This window comes from Diadema setosum, chromosome 19 (genome assembly GCF_964275005.1).
Source record: "Diadema setosum chromosome 19, eeDiaSeto1, whole genome shotgun sequence".
NCBI lineage: Eukaryota > Metazoa > Echinodermata > Echinoidea > Diadematoida > Diadematidae > Diadema > Diadema setosum.
Window position 1 is genome coordinate 10,952,718 of NC_092703.1, and position 19,389 is coordinate 10,972,106.

The 19,389-nt window shown below is 43.4% G+C and overlaps 1 protein-coding gene across 1 annotated transcript; it reads left to right on the forward strand.

The window, feature by feature from the left end:
* The first annotated feature begins 8 nt into the window (after positions 1–8).
* Positions 9–18,726, forward strand: LOC140242490 (uncharacterized). The gene is made up of 8 exons (XM_072322223.1): positions 9–71; positions 3,945–4,134; positions 5,735–5,830; positions 13,739–13,855; positions 14,324–14,464; positions 15,353–15,430; positions 16,430–16,544; positions 17,699–18,726. Exons 2-8 carry the CDS (start codon positions 3,982–3,984, stop codon positions 17,824–17,826), a joined length of 828 nt encoding a protein of 275 aa, XP_072178324.1. The 5' UTR covers positions 9–71; positions 3,945–3,981; the 3' UTR covers positions 17,827–18,726.
* The last annotated feature ends 663 nt before the right edge of the window (positions 18,727–19,389 follow it).

The window sequence follows — 19,389 nt, forward strand, 5'->3', positions numbered from 1 at the left end:
AGGCCTACATGTATTGCAATACATTTCATGTAGATTCTTCGCTGCGACTGCTGCCGGACGAAGATATAAAAGTAAGTAGGGCCTAACTAAGTTAGATACTGCATGGTTTCAAGAAGAAACGAAAGGAATTGAAAGGATTAAATTCGTCTAAAGTTAGACCACGCAAAATTAATCAAGAGCAATTAGTTCTACAAGAACCACTGAGAACTGCACTGGACTCAACTCAAGATCCGAGTTTAATGCATGGGGGGGGGGGGGGGGGGGGGCTTGTTGTACCCACAAATATAGAAACGCCCACTATAGACTAGATCGAATATAATGTAAAATTTAACTGTTAGAAATACATCGCCAAAAATGTAGTAATTTGTAGTAAACGCCCACTAATGTAGAAATGATTCCAAAACGTCGCGTCGGCCACAAACTACAAATTGGTCGATAGACAGAACAGTCATAAATTTACTTCTTACTACAATGTTAATCATTGGTTAATGTAAAGTCTAACGTTAAGTAGAAATCTAGACACCCTAAATTTACTTACTATTCTAAACGTCGATTACCATGCCTGGCATGGTCCATGTGACCATGTTGTCCATGGCATGCCATTAACATTGGCATTAAGTGTGTGTGGGTGGGTTGGGGAGATTTGTGTTCGTATACAACTGTAAAAAGAACAACAATGTAATGACATGTGTTGCGGTGTGCTGCGTGATCGCGTAGTACAGCCAACAGGCCTTGTCAGAATCTTTTTGGGCAAGCCTTGCGTGTGACTTGCGGAAACAATTTTTGCTACCTGCAGGTCTCCACATGACAGTAGGCCTACCTAACCTAGCAGCGTAGCACGTATCTCGCCATTAGTTGCCTGGATGGGAGTTGTGCACTCATGCACGCAAAGGAAAGAGTTCCTTTTGTACCCCCCCGATAAGATTGCGTATTTTGAGCTCTACCTAACTGTCTAAAAGAGGGCGACATTTTGATGGGGGTTGAGTAAAAATGGGGCGTGGAATTTTGGGGGGTCATTACTAAAAGAAGAAAAAAAAAAAAAACGTTGAAAAAATGTTTTCTCTCCTCTCTCATTCCCTTATTCTGTTCTGTTTCTTCCGTCTCCCTCTTCCCTCTCTTTCCCCTTTCTTCTTCTCTCCGTTTGACGATTGCCATCTCCAGTTGACTTCTTGCATGAACCTGTAAAGATAAACATGACGTAATATGAAAGAGAAAACATTTTCCTGATTAAGTGCCGGGTCTGAGACTCAAACTCACTATCATGAGTATCGGAGCCCAGTGCGTTCACGATCGCGCTGCACGATGAGTTGCGAGGCGGTGGTGATTTGTGGCAAATAAACAATGCATCAAAACTGTACTATACTCCTCGTAGATGGCGCTACCTGACATTTACGTAGTCTGGTCTAAAAGTACACGTGTGTACTGTACGCAAGCACGTCCTCGGTCAATTTCAGTCTGGTACAAGATGTCTGACGAGACAGCAGCATCTAAATCGCTATACCATAGCCCTAATCCAACAAATTACTATTCCCTTTCACCAACATTAAACTAAATAAAGGTTATGCCTTTTATGGGAAGACTTTCCATAACCTTTATTTAGTTTACCACCAGCAAAAAAAAAATTGTAATATACACATTCTGCGCAAACTGTACATGGTCCGCGTCACCCTAGGACACCGGGGTCCGCGTCACCCTAGGACACCGAGGTCAACGTTACCCTAACACTAACCCTAACCCTAACCCTAGGACTTCGGGTCCGCGTCACCCTAGGACACCGGGGTCCGCTTCACCCTAGGACACCGAGGTCAACGTTACCCTAACACTAACCCTAACCCTAACCCTAGGACTTCGGGTCCACGTTACCCTAGGACACCGGGGTCCGCGTCACCCTAGGACACCGGGGTCCGCGTCACCCTAGGACACTGGGATCCGCGTCACCCTAGGACACCGAGGTCAACGTTACCCTAACACTAATGCTAACCCTAACCCTAGGACTTCGGGTCCGCGTCACCTTAGGGCTCTGCGATCAATGTCACCCTAACACTAACCCTAATTGTTGGCTCTAATGTAAACGTAACCATCGAAATCACATTTTTACATCCGACTGTCAACTTGTACATGGTCACGGCCGAGTTGTCTAATATTTGTGGCGAGTGAAGGGCGAGCAGTGAAGGGCGAGCTAATTACAGTACTAGTACCTTCAAAACGAGCGATGGTACGTGCACAATGCATGCAAATATGCAGCAGTAGGCACAGTACAGTGGAATGGTGTCCATCCATCGCATTTCGCTAGCGATACGACTCGATCTGGTTTAACATCAGAATTCATCTTTCTTTTTTAAACTACTGTCCACCAGAAGCTTAATTCAGGAAATGACGTGGCATTATCGCTTTAACTTGATCACGACAACGAATTGGCTGTAAAGTGCGCACAAAAGTTAGGATTACTCGCTAGCACTGTAGCAGCGTATGTAATGTTAGTCCCACCTACGTGAAATGAAGTTGGTGAGTAAATTATCACTATTATTACATTTTTGTAGGATTTTATTAATTTTTCCACTAATTCTACCTATATAAATGTGTTTTGTAACAATATATATTTTCTTCTTATTTTTTTTTTTCAATTTATCGGGGGGGGGGGGGTACAAAAGGAACTCTTACCCACGCAAATCCTACTTACCCGCAGCCAAGTTAAAAAGGCCTTGTCACACCTTTCCGGGCAAGCTACGAGTATGGGGGCTTGTTGCGTGTGGGAATTTCCCAGCACGCAGGATAAATTTCTGTAGGCAGACAAGGATCCAGGCTAGTTTCGGGTGCATCAATACGTGCTGGACACATGCTACTTACGTTCTACTTGCGTTCTACAACATAGTTACGGGTGCCATGCGGTCACCGCTCAAAGTAGGCCTACCTGCGTTACCTGCATGCTTACCTGCTTGGGAGTTGCCTGCGAGGTGCAACCGTACGAGCCTCGTACTGACGTTCTGCATGGAACTCTCTGGGCAATCCCCGCAACTTACCTGGAACAGGTTTTGCTGACCTGTGACAATACAGAAATTGTATTGATTTTAAAGCCATAGACGTTTTGATTCTGAAAGCATTTTGAATAGTAGTCTAGAGTCTACACCTTGTATCTGCTTGGAACATACTGTTGGAAGATGCTGTTACAGTATATATTTCACTCCTCAACTTCCACTTGCCAGTGAATAATCAACTAGTCTTGTATGCCAGCTGAAAATCAATCTAATTTAGTCTCCATAAAATGCGAAGATGATGCGGAAAAACAGTTGGCCTGGGATAAATGGAAAGTGATTTGCTACCGTCAAATACATGTATCCTGTCACTCAAAACTTGAAAGGCAAACCTCTGTTTAAATTGTTGTACATTCCTGTTATTTATAGCTTTGTGGTCAATATCTCAAGGCATGTCAAGTCTTGCAATATTTTAGTTTGGGCTGTCTGTCTACATGCACCAACATGTGAGACATTCTAGCAGTTTTCCTCTCATCTTATTTTGATATTTTATGTGAAATAATGATACTCAACATGTCTCACTGTCGGCTTTTTGTGCGCATTGCACGTCACAGTGATTTTGCTGTGTTTTTTTGTCCCGTTAGAACAGTTGCCTGATGTTATTAAAATTGGATAAAAATACTGGATCATTATGATCAGCATGTTCGTTGTTTCATTGCGCAAAATTAAATTGAAAATTGAAATTAAATTGAAATTGAAAATTGATGCAATGTATATTGAGACTGCACGGTAATCAACAGAAATTATGCTTGTGATTCAGTACAGCCTATAGAGTTCACTTGTTCTCCACATCCCATGATGCACAGGGATTAAAGCCTTCAGCATACTCGTTTAAATTTAGCAAATTAAGGAGCGACTCTTTTTGTGAACTCACAGCCCAGTGTAAAAAATGTTTCTTCCCTTTCCTTTCAGCCCCTGTCCAAGCTGTTGAACTGTGAATAATAGCAGTATGCAGGCGCCAGCTGGTAACCCCTCCATGCCTCCCCTGGCGTCTACTGCCTCTGCCCCTCCCCAGGGGCAGCAGGCATCAAGCGGGACCAAGCCCGCTGTGCCCTGCAAGACACTCCAGGAAACAATCAAGGCCATTGAGGACCAGATAAAGGTATAAGGAGTCCAGACCTTGACTGCAAAGCTGAACAGGTTTAGAGACCTGGTATCATGGGGAAATATTTATTGTTATTACTTTATTGTTATTACTTCATATTTATTTTTATTACTTCCGCCAAGGAAGGAGGAGGGTAAGTGATCATTGTGACATTGGCATTAGTTTGTCCATTTGCAAACTCAAGAAGTAGTGTATGGATTAAAATGAAACTTGCATGAAAAATCGATATTGACACAAGGAACATCTCATTCAATTTTGGTAGTGATCGGGGAATTTTTATGGATTTTTGAAGGATTTTTCATCTCTTGGCATATGGGGTCAACGAACTTGGAGTTCAAGCTACACGCACTTGAGGTTTAAATACGCGCACTAAAGTGCATGCTCTGCTCGGGCAACAAGGCGCTGTGCAATGACCTAAATAAAAGACTTCTATCTTGGGAATGAGTTGCTGGCTTGGCGGAGGTCTGTGCTCTCTGAGTGCTTTTCTAGTTTATTCATCAGTCTTGTTTTCACATTGGTGGTCCGATTAAGTTGATCTTCATACGCTACCCACCGAGGTAAATTTGAAAACTGCAAATCGCACCTGTCATCAGCGAATATGTGCATGTACTGTACAGTAAGTGTATGCTCATCAGTAACGGCCTACTCTAGTTGAGGTTCTTTGACTGTGTGTACTTTGATTATTGGAGATCAGTGATAATGCTGACACTGTACACAATTCGTTGCATTGATTCTCGAATGTCTCCGAGCTGGGCCAGCCTTCCCACTTTAAGGTATCCCCACGCTACTGCGTCTTTAAAAGTGGACTCAGTGTATCATTTACATGGGATATGTACTTATAATTGTGTTCCAATGCAGTTTTTATTTGACAAACTGAGACAATTAGCAAGTCTAGAGATAGGACAGTTGTTGAGTTGTAGGAGCTTCACAATTGAAGTTACAATCTCCTTGGGTAAATGAAAAAAAAAAAAAAAATGTGTGGAATGAATAAGAGTTTCATTATGATTCGTTTTTTTTTTTTATTGTACAGATCATACAATACTGAATAATTTCTAGTGAATTTCTGACAAGCTAAAGAAAAAAAAAAAAGACTCCAATCTATTAAGACTCCAAATCACTCGGCTACAATACCTTTTGCTCTAGAAAGCAAAATACATAAAGTGCTTCAGCTCTCAAACTTGAAAATGTGTGCTATGAAGCTTGTTCAGATCACAATCACAAGAATCAAAAGCTTATTTATCAGGTGCATAATTTGTTTTTTTTTTCTTTGATCCACTTACAGATGCAATTTGCTATCTATGACACAGGAAGATGAAATCCTGTAAATCTAAATAAAAGAGGGTTACTCTGAGCAGATTTTGGACAGGTTACATGAAAGTCCATGAAGTGCATCACAAAAACTGGTGTGGATTGCCATAGACACAATTAGAGAACATTCTGTAATGAAGTTTGAGCTTTGGAAGGGTATTATGTACAGGTCTCTTCTAGTGCATGCAAACAGGATTGTAGCTATGACTACTCTTGGGAATATTCCATGCTGCTTATTTATGAACCTTTTTTTTTCTCTCAATTCATTCCTTGTAATCTGAACTTTCAGTTGTTGGAAGGATTGGGCCAGCTGACCTCAAGGCAAGAAGGGGATTTGTCCAAGCTACGAGAGTTGCACCAGAAGGCCCTTCTGGAACAAGAAAGGGTATGTAGTGTGACATAATCATACACTTGTACTTCTTGATAGATCTTCACTATAATGGTACCTCTTTACAACTTCTGTCTTTAAAAAAACAAAAAACAAAACAAAAAACAAAAACAAAACAAAACAATCTCAGGAGCACAGTTCTGTTTGAACAGAATCAGATGTGGCAATGAAAAGCTCTTTTCACTATTGTGATGTTAGCTTGTATATTCTCTTTTGTTGTTATTGCTGCAATTTGCTTTTCAGTTCATGACTAGGCTGCCAGTGTTAATGGGAGAAGAACTTATGATACAGTGGTATTTTTTATTTTATTTTTTTTTTTTTTAACAGACAGCCTCTATACAAATAGTGAACGGTTATGGGTTTGATAGTACAAGGTTTCACACAAGGTGAAAGATGAGGTGCTCTGCGTAAATGAGAAGCAGACACAAATCGAGTTTCCGAGTAAACAGTCACCTTGAAGGCATTTAATGGAACCCAGCTTCAGACCAGATACCCAGCAGTGTGTAGCAGACAGTAACCCTACAGTCACCGAGAGGTGGCGCTATATAACAAGCTTGACTTGTAACATTGATAATCATTAACAACACTGGCGTGATTGCCTTTCTTTTTTACTCTTTCATTTTTCACCTGAATGATAAAGAAAATATAAAAGCTCTACTTGAGCTTAACAAACCATTACCTTTAAAATGAATAAGGGTGTAAACTATTATAACATACAAGTAGTTGCACTGTTCATGACCTATGATACTTTCAAGAGTAAACTGCCATGAACTATAATAGGCAAGCTGGCTTATAAAAACACTAAGCTAACACCTGAAAATAACAATTACACTAACACCTGACTTAGACACCAAGAGCGTAATCACCAAAACTTATTGGGTACCGTACGTTTAACAATAACACCAGATACGCATTCTACCATCAATTCTTCTCGTCAACGTTAAAGAAAACAAAAACAATCATGAATTGTTACAAGTATATAACCATCACATCATACCATACCTCTCTCAGACGTGCTGACACTGAGTCATACAGTCCTGATTGACATGAAACATACCGTTCAGCAAAAACAACAAATTTGACAATCATGTACGACCTGATGGGGCAAGCTAGGATGGCATGAAATAAGTAGCTCCTATAAAGGCATAGACTTACACAGTATAAACAAAAATATGAAATGATGTACAAAATGTTCATGTGGGGACACAGGAAATACACATATCTATATGAAAATAGAATTACATATGCACGTAGCAGAAAACATTGATATGTACGAGTAAAGGTGCAATTAGGGACAGGCACCAAACAGACACCAGAGAAGTAAATATATAAAGGTAACTGGGAAATATTAAGAAGATAAGGGTATGTGATAATAAACCTGGTATTACATACACTCAGAAACAAGAAGGTGTATGCACCCACTAAGGATATAAGCATCATATGTTATACACAGCACAAAGGGGCAAATCACTGAGACATAAGCGGGGTGACTGAAAAAAAATACACCTATAGAACATATCCACAACTAAATTATTCGCAGAACATACCAAGACAGCTAGGTGAGAGACAATAAAGATAAACAAGGATGTCATACAAAGACGGATTGGTAGAAATGAAGAATAAACATGATACAAGTACAGCTTAAAAGAAAAACAAAAAACGCCCGTTTGGGGCACCTCAGAAAAAAGGTTATGTTAAGGGACATAATGTAATAAACCAGATGGGGGAAATGAAATAACATATGTGGCACCAGGATAACATGGCTATAAGAGAGGTACATTGTAAGGATACACAGTGAGTGAGGGGGGGGGGGCATTAATCTGAGGTAGCCAACAGTTCGCACAGAAAACAAAATACATACATTGTATATCATTGATTAATACATCAAATAATCATCAAACCTAGGTGGGAGGCGTCGGGAGCGCTGAGGGCGCCCAGTGGGGGTCACATGGGTGGGGGGACAACCTGGACCGTTAATAGTCGGAACAGTGGGGGCAGGTTCCTGGGGCAGAGGGGGAAGGGGGGCTTCAGGAGGGGGCTCCTGCAGGGGGACACACGGGACATCTGGCCCAGGAGGCAATGAGAGTTCCTGTGGAATGTCTCTGCAGGTGTCCGGGGGGAGCAAATCTCGCTCGTCATCTGGGGAAAGCAAGTCTGTCTCATCTTCGTCGGACATCTGGTGCTGGGGAGGAGCCACAAGGGGAACAGGGACCCTCATGCATTGCGATGTCTTTACACGATATGACGATTTTCTGAGCTGAGAGCCAATGAATTTGCGAATGTTACACCACTTGCCATCTATTGATGTTACAAGGTATCGAGGGCGTGCGGAGGACTTGCTGCGATCTGACCGGAGATAAACAAGGTCCCCAACTGCGAGAGGGTCATCATTGGGGAGGATGCGGGAGGGAGCCTTGGAACGCTCGCTGTGGGGATGGTTCGAAAGGCGCTGTTCATGTTGTGAAGAGATGAGGTCTGCATCCGACAGTGGAATTTGGCTGTGCGTGAATTGGTCGCGCTGAGTCCACATTTCACGTGCAGAAAGGCCACGCGAGCGAAGACGGCTATTGAGTCGGGCAGTGGCGAGGGACAGGGACAAGGATGTCAGTGGTCCTCCGGAGGGCTCATGCCGCAGGATTTCATCTTCGAGTTCACGAATGGCCTTCTCAGCAACCGGGTTCTTATTGGGATTTTTGGCATGACCTACTTCAATGGAAAGGTGAAACTGGGCGAGCAGGGCATCATCTTGTAAGGAGGCGAAACCAGGGGCGGGGTCGGTGCGGATGACAGCAGGGGGCCCATCGAGCGGGCGAAGTTCCACACAGAGACGGATCAAGGTATCGCGAAGAGTATCTCTGCGCTCATCTGGAAGGAAACAAGTGGCGGTGTAGGAAGTGACACATTCGCGGAGAAGTAAAATCAGTTGTTTCGAGCGCTTGATGACATCAGCGGCGAACGATGTACCCACGGCTGCGGGGGGATCGCCAGTGGTCTGAGGGACAACCGTGTGTGGAGCATTCCGCAGGGATGCACACTGATGGCAAGTGTCGGTGACACGTGTGATGGCAGAGTCCATGTCCAAGGCAAAAAAATGCCGGTTGACAACGGTCTTGAGTTGGTGGTGGGTGGGATGATCAAGTTGGAGATGGAGTGAAGTAAGCAGGCCATCAAGAACGCTACGGGGGATGATGATGCACTCGCGAGGTGACAGGAGAGCCTGTTCACGGCGGACAACCAACAGCCCATCTCTAGCTATGGTAGCAACACGGAGATAGCGTTTGACGTCTTTGATATTGGTCAGTTTCTTAGAAGGTCGCGTGCCCTGGAGAAGGTGAGCATGAGTGCGTCGCAAGTCTGGGCACTCAGATTGTATGCTGACCCACGCTGGACGGGAAGTGAAGGGTAACTTCTGCTTCCCTGTGAGCACGTCCGTAGGGGACACTCTGTGAACAACAGAATCCTCTGTCTGACGAATGAAGAGGCATACCTGACAAGAGGAATCAGTGCACTCTGGGGCATTCCTGCTAGCAAAATCTGACGGAACATTGGCGGATCCAGCCAGATGGAGCACGGCACATTGGAACCGGCTAACTGTGGACAGGAAGGTTGACACACGTGGGCTGGCAGAGAACTCACCACGACAGAGTTTTTCAAAAGCCTGTACACAGGGCTTGCTATCTGTGAGAATGCATGGCCGGTGCTTGGACTGCACAATGTACGGGCTGAAATACTTGCAGGATGCTGCAATAGAAAGGGCCTCTATCTCACATGGGAGCCAAGTAACCTGCCGATCACGAAGTTTGGAGCTAAAGAAACCAGCTACCTGTGGCTTTCCTTGTCGTGTTATGTACAATGTGGCACCAATACCATGATCTTTGACAGCACCATCAGTAACAATCCAAAGCTGGTCGGATGGTCGGGGAAGGGTAATGGCACGGGGGGAGGCTAAGGCTTCCTGAGCGGTCTTGAAAAATGAACGCAGGTCATCGGACCAATCAATGCGATCACTCGACTGACCACCAGCAATTGCGGCGTCCAGTGGTGTGAGGAAGATAGCGCAATGTGGGAGAACACGGGCGAGCATCTTATATGCCCCAATGAAGGAACGCATTCCTTTCACAGTAGTAGGAGGGGGGCATGAGGCAAGCGCCGCAATGCGATGAGGGCTCGCTTGTAGGGTCCCTTGGGACCAGATCCAGCCCAGGACCGTGGTAGACTTTGGGCAAATCACAGTCTTACGGGCTGAAAGATGAAGGCCTGACTTTCGGAGGGCATGCAGGACACGTGACCAATTCTGGAGGAGCTCCTCGGGGGTATCACCACCAATGAACAAGTCGTCTGCAAGTTTCACAACAATACCTTCCACAAGTAGATCCCCAAGCACGCGACACATCAGCTCTTCAAGAGCAGTTTCTGAGCCTGGCATGCCCATGGCACAGCGTGTATACACACGGACTCCACGATAGGGGGTTGCAACACCACAATACTTCATCGAGGCCTTGGACAGGGGAATTTGATAAAAAGCATTGGTGAGATCTGTGGCAATGAGATGTTTCCATTGACCAATTTTTCTGAGGGTGGAATCCACATCAGGCATAAGGGAGGGCTGAGGCTTGGCATAACGGCCTACATCGGCAAAAGCTGTAACAAGGCGGAAGCCGCCGTTGGCCTTCTTCACAAGGAAGGATGGATTCAGGTACTCAACAGAGATGCCCACATCTTCTGGGCGAGCAAAGACACCCTGTTGTTCTAGTTCATCGAATTTCTCTTGGAGATCAACCAAAGAGTTACGGGAGTAAAGTGGCAAGCGACCCTTGCGTTGGGGAGGCTGAACCGGGCCCATGTTGACAACGGCCTCAAACGGGCCAACAGCACCATTATACCCAGTGAAGGCAGGGTCAAAAACATCATCGAACTCCGCATGGAGAGACTGAAAGTCATGTTTCGTACCAATGGGGATAATGCAATCAGGATCGAGCAATATTGGGTCAGAAAAACGATGCTCAGTATCACGTGAGACACCACTGGGCACGGGCCTATCGGGTACACGGGGGAGGTCATCAGACTGAGGCTCTGAAGGAACGTAGACCGGACGGACCTGGCAGAAATGTTCATGTTTACGGATCAGGCGGGGTTGAGGCGTAAGATTAGGGATACGCACTTTGCCTGCTACACTGGAGACCATGCACGGTTCAGGCCAAGATGGATCAGTTGGGGGAACACCTTTCTGAGGGACAATCCTGGGCTCAAGGGCAAGTGTGTCATGAGACAGTAGCTCATCAGGAACTGACAGCTCGACGAATTCACCAGGCAAAAGCACAGTAGACTGAGATGGGGCACGAAGGACATGAGCACGGCGAACTGCATGTGTCACATTGTCCGAAGGCCTGCGAGAACCATATGAAATGATCATGTCATCACCTACACACACCTGGCGTTTAGCAGGACGAACCGACACATCATTGTGCTCCATGAATGGGGTACCTGCGAGTACTTCTACATCAAGATTATCAATGACCAAACCCTCAAACACGAATGACTTGCCGTCACGAGTGAAGGACAGAGTGGTCTCCCCAACAACATCAAGGGGGGAAGACCCATCGGCTTGATGAGCAGACTGCGAGCTGGGTTTTATGACACCCTGGAGGGACTGGACAGTAGAAGCTCTGATCATGTTACCAGTAGCACCACTGTCGACAGTGATGCGAACGACCTGGTGCCCGCAAAATGCATCAAAATATGGAGACTGACGGACCTGGACTCTGAGGGCCGATGAAGAGTCGCTGGTAGCCGTATCATCCTTCAGAGGGACAGGCTCAGACAGGTGGACCTGTTCAACTTGGCACAAATCATCAATCTCATCATCAGACTCTAAAATATGTGCAACCTGGCGGGCCTTAGCAATGAATCGCCTGTCTGCTTCGGGTAAGTACGTACACTCACTTAAATAATGAGTGTCTGGCCGGCGCGCTTCACGACAGAGAGGACAGTATTTACTGTTGCGCTGGGGGGTGCGAGTCTGCAGATTGCGGCGACTGCGGGGCATTGGAGCACGCTGGGGGCGTAGGCCTACAGGGCGCGGGGAAGGGGAGGTCAGGGTGCGCATAGCACGAGAACTCTCTGTGGTGTGGATTTCATCCAAAAGACTATCTAATGCCTGAGAGATTTCGGGTTTCAGTGAAGCTAGGGTACGAGAGCGCAATTCTGTCCCGTAGCGCTGCTTGACCAGGCGAGGAAGATCTGAATGAATGAGTTGGAGCCAAGTGAGGACGATAAGGTTTTCCAACGTGGGAGTAAGCTCCTCATCTTCGCTAACACGCTTACCATGGTGAGTTATGCCACCTGCGGATGTGAGCAGGTTGTCTTCGATAAAGGCCACCACCCTTTGGTAGAGGTCCTCAGGACGCTCATCCGGCTCTAGTTTGATGTCACTGAAATCAAGAAAGTGAGCGCCGGTACTTTGAAACCCATAATGAAGCCTGATCTTCCCCCAAATATCGTTGAGGGAGGTGGAAGTCTTGACTATGGAATTGCGTGAGATAATGGGACAATAATTAGCAATCTGTCCGAGCATAAGCTCAAGCATACTGGCTTTCTGGTGTGCTGATTTTCGAGACCCAGTCGGGACGCTTTCTGGGTCATCAACAAAGCCACGGAGTGGGCAAGATTTAGATTTTTGAGCCCATGAGCAATCATCATCTAGGAACGGCGCAAAATTTGAGTCTAGGGTGAGAGTGTACACTAAGTTTTGTCGCCAATTTTCGAATGAATTGACTGTTTCACGTTTGGTGAGACACCATTGCTTGGGTGCTCTTGGAGCTGAGGCCATCACTAAAGCCTATAGGTGGGACCGTAATGTAAGAGAAAAACAAGGAACTTACACCAACTCTGGATCGTTGGCCGATTTGGAGCTCAGCAAGCTTAACGTCTGCTTGTGCAGGTGAAAACAAATCCTCAGGAGTAGGTAACGTTTCCAGAGCTGCCACCACGTAAATGAGAAGCAGACACAAATCGAGTTTCCGAGTAAACAGTCACCTTGAAGGCATTTAATGGAACCCAGCTTCAGACCAGATACCCAGCAGTGTGTAGCAGACAGTAACCCTACAGTCACCGAGAGGTGGCGCTATATAACAAGCTTGACTTGTAACATTGATAATCATTAACAACACTGGCGCTGTCTAATGAGGCAAGCCAAGTTGAATAGTGCGCCACATCTTCCACCGAGTGCGAAATCTTGTTCCGTTGCATGAGTAAAGACCATACACAATTTGTTTTAAATTTTACCTTGCACGTTACAAAAACAGATGTGGTCCGCCACACCGATTCTTGGATATACATGTAGTACAGAAATGGCAACCATTTTGCACGAAAAGCACATGGTTTTACATTGTATTGTGCCACAGTCATACATGAAAGTGATTGGTTGACATACAATATTGTAGTTGTTACCAGTAAAATGAGTAGCTGTATGCGCTCTTGTAACTGATGTCGTGTGCATGGCAAGGGTATGTTTAGTGAGATGTCAGAGGGGTGCATTGGTGTAAACACTACGAGTTGATTATGAGCCTGGCACGTTAGCAAATATAAATGTGATGTCAGCCATGCAATATCCAAAATTGCTTGACAAAAACTGCATGCTCAGCAGCGACAGTGTGCGATGTAATGGTACTTTTAATTGTATGTCACATGATGGGCTATAGACCAATCAGGTAGCTACATGTACAATCTCTTTCGGTGTCACATAATATTATATGTGATGTTGTTTGCCACTGATACATATGTACCACTGGAAATGGTTCACGACCTGCTTTTCCCTCAAACATCATTGATCAACACGCATAGAGTACTGAGCACATTGAAGATCCACTCACCATGTTGGTCAAACTTTGCAAAATTCCTTTCCAGTTGCGAGCGGAGAAGCAAATGCATACATCCGTGACCCCCATCCACCAGCAACCCAACTCAGCCACACAAACTATGAAGTCTCTTGCCTCTAGCAGTAACAATAACAGCAATGCACAGGTGAGCCCTGCACACAGGCTGTACAAATCATATTTTCATCGTTGATGTTTCTTTTGTTTAAGATGATTACCTGCTGTGCAATATCAGTTCAGTTGCTTTTGTTGTGTCCATGGTTATTAAAACAACTTCCTGTTTAGATACTAATTACAATGGACTTCCCAACAATTTTGCTAGTGGTTAGTTTTGCGATCATGGATTACAGTAGTGAAGAGAGACATGCGTGTATGTAGGTCTCGTTCATGTCAAGATCAGAGTTAAACTATTTTACAATTTGTTAAACTAGTGAATAGTACCTGACTCAAAAAATTTGCAAAAATAAAAACCTTTGCGAAATCTACGGTGTGTACAGTAGTTGTCCCGCAGATGGGATATTATCCAACTTGTAAAATGTATGTTATGCCAGTTTGTAAGAGTCAGCAAAGTGAACCCCGCCATCCCATGAGACATTGTCTCTTTGTTTGAATGCAGCTTGGTGCCAGTGGGAGCAGCACCAGCTCTCACTCGCTGCAGCACTCTTTCTCCACTGTGAGGGATGCAGCCAGCGTGAGGGACTCCCCCATCTCCATGTCGCTGGGAGCTGGTGGAGATGCCGGAGGCGATGTGGGACAGGTAAGTTTTTTTCTTTGCCTGCATAGCGGAAGCGAGACATAGGCATCAATTTTCTGTCATCGTCATTGGCATTTGCGGCGGCGTCAACAATTTAGTGTACTCTTAATAACTTTTCACACCATTGAGATGTGACTACCAAACTCACGCCAAAGGTACAAAACCTAAACATGCATGTCAACTTTGAATATTGATGAAGTCCAACCAGGTCAAAAGTAAAAAAAATCAGTGAACTTGCTTGTGTACATGCAAAAACACTATTCTCATAAATTTGTGATATGCAGGCGAGACGTCACTTGGCACTCACCTTGTTTACTGTTGTTGTTTTCTTTCTCACTTAGCCAAAGGCTCAATTGAGTTATTGCGATCATTCATCATCCAGCGTCTAGCATGCATCATTCTTCTTCTGTCGTGCATTGTGTGTTAACATTTAACATTTTCAGTTTCAGCAAAGATGAATGTACAATGTAATCCAAGCAAATCATGCTTGTGCACTTTATATATGATCATGATGACAAGGATGAAGGGGGTGATGATGATGATGATGGCGATGATGGTGATGATGATGATGACGATGGTGATAATGATGGTGACGACAATGTTGATGGTGATGATGACGATGGCGATGGTGATGACGGTGATGATGGTGATGGTGATGACGATGATGATGGTGATGACGATGATGATGGTGATGACGATGGTGATGATGATGATGACAATGATGTTGGTGATCAGATGGTGATGATGACGATGACGATGGTGATGACGATGATGATGATGATGATGATGACAATGATGATGGTGATGATGATGTTGATGAGGAGAAGGAGGACGGCAGCTGTGGTGAGAAAAATCATGATTGGTTACCGACAATCTGCTTGTTTTCCCTAGATGCTGAACAAGAAGAAGATACAGGACCTAGTGAGAGAGGTGGATCCCAACACTCAGCTTGATGAGGATGTGGAGGAGGTAACTTACCTTTATTTTCTTGCACACATCAGTCTTTCAAGGAGAATAGGTTTTCTCCCGACACTTGCCGCTGTTGTAGAAACAAGCTGTTTGCAAAGTGAATGCACAATGCATTATTTATATCAAATGCAAGTCAGATGTCAAGTAAAGGGTGATACAAATGCACTTGCACGCTTAGAGCCAGGGCAACTGAATCTTGCAGTGGGATAAGGGAAATATATGGTCACTTTCCTATCAAAAGTATGGGGCCCTTGACTGACTGCCCACTCGGGCACTTGGAAGAAATAATTTTGTAAGGCCCTGTACAATTTTCGAGTGTTGCATGATATCTTTATTCAAGTATGTAATTAACACTTGCTAAACTGTGACAGTAGAATAGTGAAGTTATGGGGCCCGTTGCATAAAAGTTACAATTATGGTAACTTTGTCATCCAATGGTAACTACCATGGCAACAATACTCAACAGCCAATCAAAATCAAGAATTCCATGGAAGTTACCATTAGATGGCAAAGTTACCATAATTGTAACTTTTATGCAACGGGCCCCTCTGCATGTGGCATACACATGTGTTTGACATTTCCAGTAATTTTCTTGGTGTAAGATAAATGAAGAAGAAAAATAAAGGTTATTTGTTTTTCTGTACTGTTGCATTACTGCATGCATGCTAGTAGTGTAGCATGTTTAGCAGAACAATCGTGTATAATCTTGTTTTGGGCCCCAACCACAAGCACTACATGTACATGTACTACGTATACATAATGTACTTTTGATTTATTTTGTGCCGAATAAAATTGAATTGAATTGAATGGAACACATTTGTGTTGATTTTAGAAGAGGTAGTAGACATTTGTGTACATTATTTTCGATACCCTTTTTCATTTTGAAGTCTGTTCAATCTGTTATCCACATGTATTTGAAACCTACACATACAGAATGCAAAGATTTAATATTCTTTGCAAAATTAATCTTTTAAATTTGCTCCATCGCATATTTTGCAGATGCTACTCCAAATTGCTGATGACTTCATCGAAAATGTAGTGACAGCGGGATGCCAGTTGGCCAAACACCGTAAATCCAACACCCTGGAGGTGAAAGACATCCTGCTTCACCTTGGTAAGTCTATGCCTACTATTATTATTATTATTATTATTATTATTATTATCATTATTATTATTATTATTATTATCATCATTATTATCATTATTATTATTATTATTATTATCATTATTATTATTATTATTATTATTATTATTATCATCATTATTATCATTATTATTATTATTATTATTATTATTATTATTGATTTTTTTGGCAATTCAACATAAGATATGCTAGCTTCGTTCTCCCAGGTTTTGATTCTTCTGCTGTAAAAGCTCTTTTGGCAAGAAAGCGGCAAGAAAGCGTGTAACACAATTGCACATACTGTCAAAATGCAAGATTATTTATGATACATGTGTGCCTGAAATATAAAGCATAGAAACTCTTGAATAGAATTTGATTCTTCCAGACTGTGAGGTATTGTCTTAGTGTGTCACAGCATTTGGTTGTCAAGTTTTGTGCTGTATAGATATTTAAACAACTCTTTAAAGATCTTTAACAGCTGAGGGATGAGAATTGTTTCTTATATAAAGGCAAGAGTCTTGGGGTGTCTATACATCACATATAATATTAGCAGGGTATGCATTCTATGCATTCCGGGGATAGTATAGAGCATGATAAAACAAAACAAAAACCCCCCCAAAAAAAAAAAATTATAAAGGGCTCATTTTGCTATCTTATCAAACAATGACACAAGTAAGCTTAGTCTGTTTGGCATGCATTGGGGTGTGAAATCAGTTAGTACTAAAATAAATACACTGCTTGTTATATATGTTCCCATAAAAGTGTAGGATTTGGGCAAACTGTTCAGTGTTTGGCAAGCGTTTTTCCGCCGAGTAAAATATATGAAGATAATAATGATTTTGATGATGGAGTCTTCTTCTAATGCCCCGTGTCTGTCACACAGTGACACTTGTGGGGCAGAAGGCAAGTCCTTTTCTTTTCTTTTTTTGACATTATTTCATTTGGACAGAGCCAAAATTGAAAAGAAAACACAAAAGTTAATAGAACAAAAAGGTTTTGAGTTCTTTTTTGAAAAGAGGGAACGAGGTCTCCATTGCCAGTTTCAAAGGCAATGAGTTCCAAAGAGAAGAACCAGACTGGGCAAAAGCTCTGTCGCCTGATGAATGACATGCTCTGTTGTTTCTGGTAAATATCCCTCCCTGCAGAGCGCAATTGGAACATGTGGATCCCGGGGTACACCCCAGAGGAGCAGCGGAAACCCCTCAAGAGGCCAGCAGCCACGGAGGCCCACAAGCAGAGGATGGCCCTCATACGGAAAGCTGTCCGAAAGTGACCGCACAAGCTGGACAGAAACATTAGAAGACGGGTCAAGCATCTTATTTCATTTGGAATTGGTGTAGGAGAGAGGCCAAAGGTACACAGGCAACTGTTTCTGTTGTAGCTGTCACAGGGAAGTGCGCATAGGCTAGCATGAAATCAGGGCCGTCAGTTGTGACAGGAATATTGGACGTGGCCTGGCATCTATTTCTGTGGTAGCTGTCACAAGGAAGTATGCAAAAGCTATAAGGACATGGACGGTCGTTTTGTGACAGGGATATTGGCAGGAAATCAGTGCTGTGAATTATGACAGGATATTGGACATGGCCTGGCATCTATTTCTGTTGCAACTGTTGAAATGAGTGTGCCAAAGGCCACCGGGAATGACCTGAAAAATACAATAGTGACTTAACCCGTTCCGTACGGGAACCAGGTGGCATGTGTATTAAGTCTACAGGTATTTCAGAATTCAGTATGGAATGGGTTGAGACACACTCAGGTATATCTTTCTGTCGTGGCCTTTGCCATCCCATCCCTGGAGACGTCCGTGAAGCCTTGACCCTGTTGATATAGCAGAGCACCCAGGAACAAACATCATCTGGTGTCTGATTAGTGGATAATCCCTTTCTTGTACATGTACATAGACATCAGAGTGCTATATTCACCCATCTCAGAAGAGGGGGAGTTGGCTTCGTATGCCCCGAAGTGGCTCTTCGAGTTATTCCATTGGGGAGACCTGGCTCCGATTTTGTAAAACTTGTTATCAGTGACAACTACCATATTTCTATGACAAATTCGCTCTCAGCCAATCAGATCCAAGGATTTCCGTAGCTTATAACAAGCATCGTAATTTGTTATTGATAACAAGTTTTATGAAACGGGACCCTGATTGTTTGCCCCAAATGGCATTTGTATTGTCAGAAGTATGGCAACTTGGATTGGGAATAGTTTTGGGAATTTATCCTACGCAATACTTTTTGTGATATTATGAAACTAAAAGGATAGCTCATGGCTATCAGATCAGGGAGATGAAATAGTTTGGGGTCATTGTAGGGTCAGAAGAATCAGATAAATTTCGAAATGACACAGGCGGAAGAGATAGAGAGGAATGGGACCGAACAAGTAAAGTGTAAGGAAACAGAAATCTAGGAAACAGATAAAGGAGACTCGGCATATGTAGTTTCCGAAAACTGTGAAACATTTTAAGTATTTTTGTCTTCATTTTTGTTTTCTGACTGAAGATATGTAAATGTATTTCAAGAATGTGCTGGGATGAATATGATGGTGGCAGTAATGATTGTTATATAGTTTTAAATATGTGGGCAAGCAAAAGTGAGAAGGAATTCTGAGACTTGTTCATCCTCAAGTATGCATGGTGGTGGGACTTTGATGCCATTTTCATTTGCCAAATATAGTGCTGACGAATATTAGTAATGTGTCAGCAATAGTCAAAATAAGAAAATTAAACGAGAACTTACTTGTTTGAAGTTTGACTTTTATGATTTGTGGAGAGTGTGAGTTAGTATGAGATCCCACTCACACTCATGCACAATTAGTCGCACAGACAAATTTCAGTTTG